The 11808-nt window shown below is 45.4% G+C and overlaps 1 protein-coding gene across 20 annotated transcripts in view; it reads right to left on the bottom strand.

Moving 5' to 3' along the window:
- Positions 1-1035: 1035 nt before the first annotated feature.
- LOC116851799 (ephrin type-B receptor 1-B) overlaps positions 1036-11808 on the bottom strand; it is a 136101-nt gene continuing 125328 nt past the window's right edge. For 16 of the 20 annotated variants that reach the window (XM_032831593.1, XM_032831599.1, XM_032831598.1 and 13 more), the window contains one exon: positions 7211-10568. In XM_032831593.1, coding sequence (XP_032687484.1) covers positions 10232-10568 — 337 coding nt within the window. In that variant the 3' untranslated portion in view covers positions 7211-10231. Of the gene's footprint in view, positions 6399-7210; positions 10569-11808 lie in introns of those variants that run through there. The other 4 variants (XM_032831610.1, XM_032831605.1, XM_032831602.1 and 1 more) reach the window with 2 other exon arrangements.

An 11808-nucleotide genomic window follows, 5' to 3' on the forward strand; every position in this document is an offset into this window, starting at 1 on the left:
ATATATATATATATATATATATATATATATATATATATAAGTATTTGTCTGCATTGGCGTCGCAATGTCTAAATTCATATATATTTATGCTAGCCAATCAGCTGGTCACGTGACCAAGTTGGCGATTCTCCGTACTAGAGGTTCTCTAATGCTCAACCTTGCCTCTTATTGATATCGCTAATTTGCTAACAAATATGTGTTTACGCAAGTAATGTGAAAGACTTACGCAAGATGGCTTCACCGTCGTTAAGTCAAATAAATCGACCGATTCGAACGGATGCGCGCTCTTTGGACGTTTCGTTTTTCCCGCGATGAAAATCGTACTTTTCGTCGTTCGAGTGCTTTAAGCATTCGCGATGTGTTAATTGTGCTTCAAGTTCCATCCTCACGACCGGAAAGAACCGGACAAGTCCGCGGAGTCGCATTTCTTCAGGTATGTTATGCATCAGTAATCTTCTTACAACTTATCACAAATAATGATGGACAATATTTTAAGAACGGCGCAGAAATCGTGTTATATATTTCGAAATATCTCATTATTCCTGCACGCGCATGTCGTTAACGATAATTGCGCAGATCGTTCGATACAACGCAGGAAGAAAGCAAGGATGTAATGCTTGCACGTTTCTTTTACATCGTATAAGGTATATTATTTATTATATCTTATGTACATTCAACATCGTCTTGACAACACCATAGGAAAAATGTTTTAGACATGTTCCAAAATTTGTCGGCAGTAACTCTTTGCTTGCTTTTTTTTTATCTTGCGTTTTTCTTTATACAATGAATCGAAGACACACGGAGGCGATTCGCTTAACCAATCTTTATGAAAACTCAGCTCGGCGAGTGTATATAAATTATCGTGTGTACGCATATGTGTGTATGCATGTTTGATGATAATGCGATGCAAGTGGATCTGTGTGTGGATGCTGTATCCGTATCATGTGTGTTGTGTGTGTATGATCTGTATGTGTGTGTGCGCGCGTGCTATGTGAGTTATGTATAATATATGGGACGGTACCTGTAATGCTTTACTTCTTTTTTTTTCGCTGATTTCATCGTTTTCGTTTTTTCTCGAAGCAGGTACTTTGACAGAGTTCGCTGTAGAAAGAGTTTGTAAAAAGTAAGAGTCAAACAACGCGCTCGTTTAATTAACGCCTTAACTAAATAATATAATATTAATAGCTGCGTACAGATCCCGACGATCGCATATCTCTCGTTTTTTTCTTTTCTTTTTTTTTTTTTCTTTGTTTTATATCACTGTAGCTGTCAATTTCTCGTTCGTCTGATACTTTACACACGATGGAGTTTCCAACGAGAAAACCCCCGCAAAAGTAGGGAAAGAATGAGCGTTGCTCTGCCCCATATCTCGTCGCTAAATAGTAAATAGATAACTTACGATAATTGGAGCGTTTGCAATTTAGTCAGATCTCTCTAAACAATAAATAAGTTTCTCTTCTTTTAATAAATAGTAGTATAGTTTCGTTAAAATCGATTAAAGAATTAAGTGAAAACGCGAGAGGCGGTTCAACCAATTTGCTCTTTAGCCATTTGTCGTTCTCACTTCTTATCTTTCTTTTTTCTTCCACTTTCTTTCTACCTCTTTCTCTGACACTCTCTCTTCGTCTCTCTTTGTCATAGAATTAAAAAAAACAGAAAAAATTAGAATAAGATAAATAAGACAGATTACCATAACAAAGACGTGCGAATTTTGATTTTTCAAGCTTTTTCCTGCCGCGCGTGTTTTATCCGATTCTCCGTTTATACACTCTTGAATAAAGAGTATTCACGCGTACACGAGATCAACGAAAATATTTTACGTTGTGGCATAAAGTATGATCGAAAGCTTTGAAAGTGTAACGCGTACTCTTGTCTCTCTCTTTTTTCTCGTTTTGTTTTTACAAAGATGAGCTTAATCTGAACATACGGGTATGGGGGAGATTCGATGGAACGAAATACAGGATCGGGCAGTCGTACGCGAGATACTTTCGCTCTCAAATTAACATACGTCCCCTATCACGGTTTCGTTCGCGTGAAATTCCCGCACGTATTTCTCGCGCCTACGTGGCCGTACGTGTGTGTGATATTGATAGAGCTCTATGAAAATCTAAATATCGATTTGTCGAAATCAACAACATCCTCGAAACTTCAGGTCGCACTCGCAGGTTCGTCGCTAAAACACAGATAGTTACAGCTTGAAAGTTCTTAAAGACCACACTCTCTCTCTCTCTCTCTCATTCTTCTCTCATCCCACTCGCGAAGGCCCGACCGAACATTATTAGCGATTCAGCCGCATCGCGAATTCGACTCATAACTTCTTTTCGTTCAGTTTTACTTCATCCGGCATTTGCTTTCGGTCGGAACTTCGCGCGATCTCATCGCCACTCTTACGTTTTATCTTACTTTTTTTTTCGTTTAACCTTTAATACGAACATTTAGGAAGATAGCGCTATCGATAATTAATATCTTCTGAAATTTGTTAACATTCTCTATATAAAAATCTGCATTTGCGTGTATTCACTTATTGCTTCTTAATCGTCGCCGTTTCCGTAGCCTTCACACACATACACACGCACACATACCACACACACTCTCTCTCTTTCTCTCTCTCCCTGTCACACTCTCACTCTCTCTTTCTTTCTTTTTGTTTTTCCTAAAGGAGATTTTGCTCTCGTTGCGCGGCCCACCGCGCTTCACCTCCTATCCTCCTCTCGCGACGAACGCGGAAGGCAGCACGCCGAACCGAAAGACACCAGGGCGTATCTCGGTGTGTTTTCCGTGTGTGCTCGGAGAATGATCTCGAGCAACATCTCGTTACGAGGGGGGAACGACCGAAGCAACGTTGGATCACCTTTGAGACGAGCGACAACAACCGACTTTTTTTTCCCAGTCGCCTTCAGTGGCCGTGACTCGCGCGTTTCCACGCGATCAGGATAAAGAGGGTGCGCGAGGGGAAATTATTGGATAATTATGGCCGGCTACGAAAGGCTACTACGAAGTTCGCTCCGTTTTGTCGTTGTTTATACGCATCCCGTCGAGGAGGACGAAATCACGGCCACCAAAGTGCGCGCTCTCCTCTCTCTTTTGTCCTCTCCGCACTTTTGTCCTCTTCGCCGTCTATCTGTCTGTCATCTACCGTCGCTTCGACGTCGTCGACTACTACATCACTAGCGATTTTAAAAACCGTTAAATTAAGAAATTTTCCCGCGGCTCGCCGGACTCACTTGGAAGCCGAAGTTAATCTCACGCGCAATATTCCCGTATACCTAACGTCCGCCGCCCCGTTGGTCTGTCTGTTTCTTTCTTACGAGGACAAGTCGCCGGTAACGTATATATTCCCGGGTGTAAATGCGTGTTATCGCGTGCCCCTCACGAAGCGCCCGGGAAGCAGTCTTTTACGATCAGCGCGTTTACAAGACACGGTGGCCGTATCTTATTCTATTTCGCGGTGAGGCGAGCCTCCTTCTTCCGCTCCCTCCCTTCCACGCGTCTCTCTCGCTCTCTAAGAAAAAGAAAAACAATTTCCTATTAGAGATATATGCATAGTGGAATGGACGTTGCTTCGCAAGCAAACTCCTCGACCGGGCTATGAGAATCAAACTGCCTGCCCACTCGATCATCGCGTCGCGCGACTTCGTTTCGCGGCCCGCGCACCGTAAAGCGCTCGTGACGAACGTCCACCGAGGCTGCACGCTCGCGTTCGCTTACTTTCCTACGTTTGTTTCTCGTTCCCTGGCTAAAACTCTCCTCTCCGCGTTTCGCTCGTTGGAAAGCTCGGAGGGAAGAACACGATCGGCGATCGATCGGAATCACCTCGATCTGATCTCGACGAAGCGATCGCGTGTATCGTGTACGCGGCTGTCCCTTTCGCGCTCGCGTTGCATTCCGGATAATGTTGATATGTTGACGCATTGCTTGCCAGTTAGGGACGCCTGTTCATTTTCTATCCCTCTACCTCTGTCCTTTGCGTCACGTCGCGCTCTTTCGTTAACCGGACGCGATCTCCTCGTTCCTTCGATTTTTTCGCGTCTCCTACCGATGGAGAGTGCCTCTCTATCTGCCTTCTCCCTTCTACGTATCGAAGTGTGTCTCGCGCGCGTGTATTTGTAATATAATATCTATCTTTATATGTACGTATTATATATAATAGTAATCTCGTATTCGGTGATCGCACGCTCGTGTACATACATTGTATAGCGCGAAGGGCGGCCTGCAAATTTCTCTCGACATTCGTCGTCGATGTAGCTTCACACCACGCACACATGTTTTCTCATTTTCTCTCAATCTTTCACTCTTTCTCTCTCTCACTCCCGTTCTCTCTCGTGGTCGCGTCACACCAGTATCGCGCTACAGTAACTCTTGCACACTCGCGTTGGCACATGTCCACTTCTTGTTCCGTCGTGCTCTCGTTAATCGACAGGTATCTGTACAATAGACCGCGTATGCACGACATACTCTCATGTAGGGATAACGTAAAGGCAAGATTCGTGATTTTTTTTGTTTTCTTTCTCCGCTCGATCGTCCCTCGTCGAATGACGAGTCGATGATCAAACCGTCTCGCTGATACACGCACTCACATTCTCGTCTCGTCCACTCGCCACTCGCTCTTGCGCGTTTCTCATAGGCGACGTATGTACGTAATAATAGCAATCATTGGGATGCGTTCTCGCTGTGTTGATGTAACAGAATGTATTTACACTACAATTGTCACGCTATCGATAGAATCTCGGAAACTATCAGTGGTTCGTTAATTTCTTTTCTTTTTTTTTTTTTGGTACGTATTGTTCGCGCGATGCGGTGCTTTCTCTTCTCTGTTACCTGTCTAGTAATCCGCCGTTGCTCCTTATCAGATGCGTGAGAGATTTATTATATCGGTCGTTACAAAGAGACGTAGCTTTACAAGTATACGTAGGAAAAGCGAGGCCAGGAGCAGACGTGTTCGAATGGCATTTTAGGCCGTGTAGTTCACCCGTTCGATGTTCCCGCGCATCGCGGTTACATGCGTATGTATACTAAGAAGGAGCTGTCGTTTGGATTGACAAAGTGTTATAAAAATCTTCTAGCAAGACGAATGGAAATTGAAAGGACTCGAGATAGCAGTCTCGAGTCACGCCGGATATAATTAAAAAATAGAAAAACTATACAACGTATACAAAGTTCGGCGGTTCGCGCGTCAAACTATAAAAACCAAGAGCTCTCGTAAAACGATAAAAAGAAGCCCAACGCGAGTTTCGCGGCAGTGATTACTGTGGGATGGCTTGTTCGTCTCCGTTTATCAGTCTGATCTCTGCGCGGATCGGTCACGGAGACGGCCTAGGAAACGAAAGACTTGAATCGGCGCTCGTTGTTCGCAACGGGCGGAGCTGTTTGCGTGTATTACATCCGTCCCGGTGGGAACGTCTTCTCCTGGGACGTCCTCTCCTTGGACACGAGCTTCGCTCGAACGACACCGTTCGTTCGTTCGTTATACCTTAACGTTAACGGGATACCAGCGTCGTGAGTGATCCCTCTGACGCTTATAGATATCGGTTACGCGGAAGCCTCGTGCAACGGGTACTTCCGTACGGATTCGAAGTAAGTCGTTGTACGTGTTTCGGCTGCGAGATGCCGAACGTGTGGTCCTCGTACTCCCTGTCGGTATCTCCTCCTGCTCCTCGTAAGAGGAGATGTAATAGGCGCGAAGAATGAATTCTCTCGACTCTCTCGTGGACTCCACGTGGAATGTTTGCGGTACGAGTACCTTTGTATCTCTCTCGGATCAAGATAGAACCTCCGCGGCTCACTAAGATTTAGCTTCTCGATTTATCGGCTCTTCCTCCTACGCAGGAAGAGATACTCTTTCTTTCTCTCTCTCTCTCTCTCTCTCTCTCTCTCTCTCTCTCTCTCTCTCTCTCGAGGTCGCTCTGACTAGGTAATTAATGAATCCTAGATGATACACGGATCGTCGCCGCCCGGTGTTCGCTCTCTTCTTCTCTTCTCGGCGAGAAACGGCGTGTCTGGGGCACCTCGAGGCAAGTAGCAAATTTGTGAGATCCATGGGGGGGAGTTTGCGATGTTCCGTGCCGATCAGTCGATTGATTGCCCGCTTACGTTATACGTACGATCCCATTGGAGGATTTCGCGAGCGGCGCGATTACACGAGGAATCCCTGCGAGGTGGCGGACATCTGTGCCCGCAGCGCCGTCACGCTGTTCATGATCTTCTTCTGGTGACCCACCAGCGTGATGCCGAGGGAGGTGAGCTCCTGAACGGTGACGCGCGCCGCCGCCTCCAACGTCGTCACTCCCGCGCGCTCGAAGCTCTCCGCGTACCGTGACATCTTGATGGAGGCCAGCCACTCGCTGACCGACGTCAATTGCGTCAGGTCCACTGCGTCCGGCGCCAGCGGATTGGTGCCCCTGTCGAGAACAATGGATCAGAACGCGTTCTGTTTTCATCGAAGGGGTACATTCGAAAAATAGGGGATCGGAGGAGGCGAAGGTACGTTTTGTGAGATTCGTGAGATTTCTTCAGATCGTCTCGATCTGAATACTAGTGCACTGACATACTTGTTCTCTTGCTATCGACACACACATTCACATTCCCATAAACGCCTAAACGTACGATAGTTATGATAGTTGGTAACTATGATAACTATGATAGTTACGACAGAGGTCTGAGGATACCTCGGCCGTTTGCTATCGCCGAGGAGGATGAAATAGCGAAGATCCTTGGATCTTTTTAGCGTCTTTCTTTAATTCACTCACACACGCGATCGTTCGTATCTTCGCTGTTTCGTGGAACATTGGGACATATAAGGTGCACTCGTTCACGAGTGTGGAATTTCGTTCAGCTATCGGCAATGTATTGCTAATACGGATGGGGTCAAAATCCGAGCGGTCATGTTTTACAAAGGTAAAACGTAACCGGATTTTTTACACGGTTTTATGTACACTGAGAGGGAGATGTTGCCGGCAAAGTGAAAAATCCGGCATTATATAGAATATTTAGGTATTATACTTAGGCATTACATATAAAAACTGATAGGCATAAAATGCTTAGGTGTTCTATACAATACTTGAGTTTTACACAATGCCAGTAATATACACACGTGTGTTCAGATAGGTACAGTTATATGTACAGTTCGGAGGAAGCGTCTCACACACATACGTATTTATGTGTACATATGTACAGGATAATTATGGTCTGGTCATTGAATGTAAAGAATAAATTGGTCGAAACTGAAAACGAGCGTCTAGAATAACCATCGGAAATTCTAAAATAATTGCTCCGCTCGTATAATTTATTCGACATATTCTCGATGATATAATAGCGAGCGCATAAAACGAGTCTTATCCTAGATGAGAATCGCTATTTAAGTATATACATTTGAAGCAGCGATCTTCTAAGTCGTTTCCTACGGTTGTACGCGGCGTATATCGTATGATGGCGCGATCGATCTTGCATATATTGCACAGACACTGCGGATTATAGAAACTTAAAAGAAACCGAAAGGAGTAGGGCCGATTGCTCTTATCATCGTACACGTAAGATCGATTCGTCTTGTGCGTTTTTTTCTTTTTTTTTATACGACACTATGTACACGCTAAAATACATAAATATACGAGTGCAAGCGTACAATTTCTTTTTATCTCGACAATGGACGACGGTTAAGAGTAAAACTAAAAATAACGATTAAAGTAAAGGTAATGGTAAGCTATAAGAGGTAAAATTAATGATAGTGTAATAACAAGTAATGATACATATATAATAGTAACATGGACGCTATAATAAAAGTAACGATAGCTACGATGACGACAACGACGACGACATGGCGTGACAATAACGAGGACAATAATAATGCTAATCGCTAATGACAGTGCTGTCGATGAGAGTGATGCATGTAACGTGTGTTAGTGGTGCACGGCTGGGCAGGGCTTAGGTGTGTATGTACACGTGGATGGATCTTTTGCGGTGCCTATATGGAAGCAAGCAGTGCGACACAGAACTAAGGAGGGTACACAAGCAGGGCGATCGTGGCAGATATACGTGGCGGCGGTATCTCGTTATCGGGTCGTAAAAGAAGCAGAGAGAACCTGAAAGCACAGTCTTGATTTTAATTCGAATCGACGGAGCTCTTTGAAAGGGCGATTTTTCGTATCTGGGGCAAACGGACGAGACGAGAAACGATTGCGCTTTGTTCTTCTGCGCTTCTTTTCCTTCTCGCGTTCTTTTCTTTTTATTCTCTTATCCGTAAAGGAGGAATCTGTGGTGTGGGAATGCCGCTTTTTGATTTTCTCTTTTCTTTTTTCTTTACCTGTTCCTCAAATGCACGTTGGAAGATGCCGACGAGGCGGGTGGGGGTGGGGGTGGGGGTGGAGCACCCCTTTCCCTGATTCTGACAATTGTTAGCATTTGTTAGTGCGATGGAGGTCGTACTAGGTGTACTGTGTTATTATCTGCGGGCTAGTCTCTCATATTCGCGGTTCTGACTCGCGAATCTCTTATCTCTTTCCTATCATTCACGTGCGCGTATATGTGTGTATGTATGCGTGTGTGTCTCATGTGTGCTTGTATCGATGCGGATGACCCTCACGTTACAATTTGAGTAGCTCTTCGAATAAATATAAATTAATATTTATATATTCGAATCTATATAAATAAAACGAAAAAAGAAATTAAATTTTGTTAACGCTAGTAATATAATTACACAAGAGAGAAATTTAATTAATGAATCGTTCCTGTGGTCCTATTATCATGCGAACGTTCACTTTTGCTTTCGCGGCTTAATTTTTGATACTGAGTCAAGCGTTCGTGACGTTTGCGCGAAGAAAAAAATATCTCACGCGCATATTTTTTCAATTGATGAGCCGCGTCAAAATCAGTTGTTCTTTCACAATGGCGCGTCGCGACGCTTCTTCTTCATCGCGTGCCTCTCGGGAATTACTTTAGAATTGAACGTTGCGATTATGATCGTTTTCGTCTCGACGCGGCAATACGAGCAGGCACCGCGCGCAATTACGCAGTCGTCTCTCTCCTCGTTTAATATATTACGTATAAAAATACTATTCTAAAATGGTCAACCGGCTGCACGGGTGCTGTACATATGCTAAGAAGTCTGCAGCTTTCCGATAAAACCAACAGCTTCGATAAATATTATATGACGTATAAGTACTTGTGTGTACTATGTTGCATCAATTGCTTATGTTATACAAGTATGTGAGTACTCGTGTTGATTTTTCATACGTATACGGCATCATCACAGAATCAAGGACGTTTCTTTAGTCTGTAGTCCCTCCGACGACTGTTCCTTACTCGAAAATTTCGTCGGAAGGACGCGTCCAAATTGCTCGAAGAATTCGCAGCTGGAGAAGTTAACGATAATTCTGTGACGTCCTGCATGATTCTACGTGTATGTGTGTTTATGTGTTTATATATATAATGTGTGTGTGTGTGTGTGTAATCTCCTTTCTCTTTTTTACGTATACTCGTGATGCACGAAAGCTACAACCACTAATATGTAAAATTATTACGAGACATCTCTGAAAGACTTCTAAAGCTGCTCCCACGCACACCATCCTTGATCTTCTTTCGTATTCTAAGCTCTGATTCGCATAAAATCTATATATATTGCTATTCGATGCTCGGATTTATTCTCTAAAAAATTCAGACACTATACGATTCTTAAGTAACACGACTTATATTTTCCGGCGATTTTAATCGACCGCGTACGCTCTAACATTTAAATACGGCCCAGATTTATTGCTCGGTTGCGCAACGTAAAAATTCTCTCTACGCGCTCTAACATGTAGCGAACCTACGTCTCTTCTCGCGTCGCTCGCTTTAATCTCTATGTCGTTAATGATCACGGTAAAAATACCGGGAATACGAAACTTTCATATAACGACGCGCTCTTGCCGGCTGCAACTACCTACACTCTACCTACATTCGTCACATCTAATAACGCCGTCTGAGAACGCGAATTGAGATTACTAATTTCTACCGCTCTATCCCGTACGGAACGTAGTCTCTGCGACTCCCTACTAACGCGATCGCAAAGAGCAATGGAAGAGTGCAAAAGAAATGAAAAACAACGCGAATTGCAACGACAGAATGCAGACTTCTGCGAACGCCACAAGCTGACGGCTAAGAAAGTACGGGCGGAAAATTCGACAACGCTTAAAAATTCATATTTCTTTCATCCTTTCTCATGATCTCCCGTTCCCGCTGGTGAATCGAAGAGCACCCTCTCTCAGCCGAAGTGGGTGAACGGGACCCAATTGGGATAGGTGAGCGGTGGTTGTTGGTGTGGCAGTGCGTGTGTATGATAATGTAAGCTACGGCCGGCTCCTGGTGGCATTACTGGAACGGCAATCGCTGATTGACCGGCTTGATGAGCCTGATGGCCGACTATGTCTACGAACGGGCCCGCCGTGCTGGCGGCCGCCGCTGTGCCTGGTGGTGGTGGTGGCGGCATCGCAGCGGTCCCCGCTGCCGCCGCCGCCGCCGCCGCCGCCGCTGCCGCCGCGGCCTGGGCCGCGGCTGTGTGGCTTGTGACATAGTACGGATTGTGTGCGGGCGGCCTCACGCTGCAATGGCAGGACGGACGAACGGACCGGACGATTGTCGTGGACGGATACAGTCGTCGCAGTTGCGTTGGGTTGTAGTTCGTAGTCAGGTACCAAAGGACACCACAAAACCAAAAGCACAAAGAATTAGCCCAAGGAAGAGAGAAAGAAAGGTAAAGAGAATGAAAGAGAAAGGGAGAGAGAGAGAGAGAGAGAGAGAGTGAGAAAGGAGAGACGCGCGCGAAGAGAGACGGTTAGGGGTGAGAGCGCGATGACTTCTGTATAGACGCGGACTATAGTAACTACTCTTCTTACTTCTCCGGCGCGTTTTTAATTAGTACTGGAGATTGAGACGCGAGACGTGCTTGGCTTGGAGCGGATGTAATAACGATCGAGTCGTCCGTGCCAATGAGGTGGTCGTAGGACTAAAAATGTCAGGAAGGAGACTTGACTCTCGATCCCCGCTCAGGGTTGATGAGTTTTGACTCTCGCGCGACTCCGACTCGGATTGTATCAGAACGCGAAATCGTGCGAACGCGCGACTTGTTCGCGTAACTAACGCGGATTCGTCTCGGGAGTGTTTTGCGGGTACTTTACGTCGATCGCAAATGCAAAACCCTCGACTCCTCGTCAAGACCTGTTCGAGGGGGAAGCAAAAAACGCAGAGTGCGAGACCTAGCCCCTGTGTGTTATTGCACATTCACCGTGAGGTAGAGCCGCGTCTCGCAATAAGGGACAACTGCGAAGTGCGAACTGTAGACGCGCGAGGAGCGGCAGAAACGGCAGAAGCGGCGACAAGCGACTGAAAGCTCTGTTGAGAGGTCGACGACGCGCAATGCGTGATTTTCTTTTTTAGCTACGCGCTTCCGCGGGAAAACGCGCCAAGAGATATCCTACGTAGCTGCCTAACGACGTAGACTCTCGTCCATAAATTAATTTTCCCGTCAGCTAGTGCTGAAAAACCACCGCCGCGGCGGAGAGAGAGAGAGAGAGAGAGAGAGAGAGAGAGAGAGAGAGAGAGAGAAAGAAAGAAAGACAGACAGAGAGCGTGGTGTTTCTTATACGGCAGAGTATATTCAAGCGCGAAGCAGCGTCCTGCCTCAAGAAGAATACAAAATATGACTCGTGTAAATATTCTTGACGAAAAGTGCGGTGTTACTGTGATATAATTAATTTGCGAGCAGATAGAGAAATATAGAGAGAAAAGGAGAGAGGATAAGAGAGAGAGAGAGAGAGAGAGAGAGAGAGAGAGAGAGAGAGA

The sequence above is a fragment of the Odontomachus brunneus genome, unplaced genomic scaffold (assembly GCF_010583005.1).
Source record: "Odontomachus brunneus isolate Ranch 3 - 2012 unplaced genomic scaffold, Obru_v1 Obru_scaffold_191, whole genome shotgun sequence".
NCBI lineage: Eukaryota > Metazoa > Arthropoda > Insecta > Hymenoptera > Formicidae > Odontomachus > Odontomachus brunneus.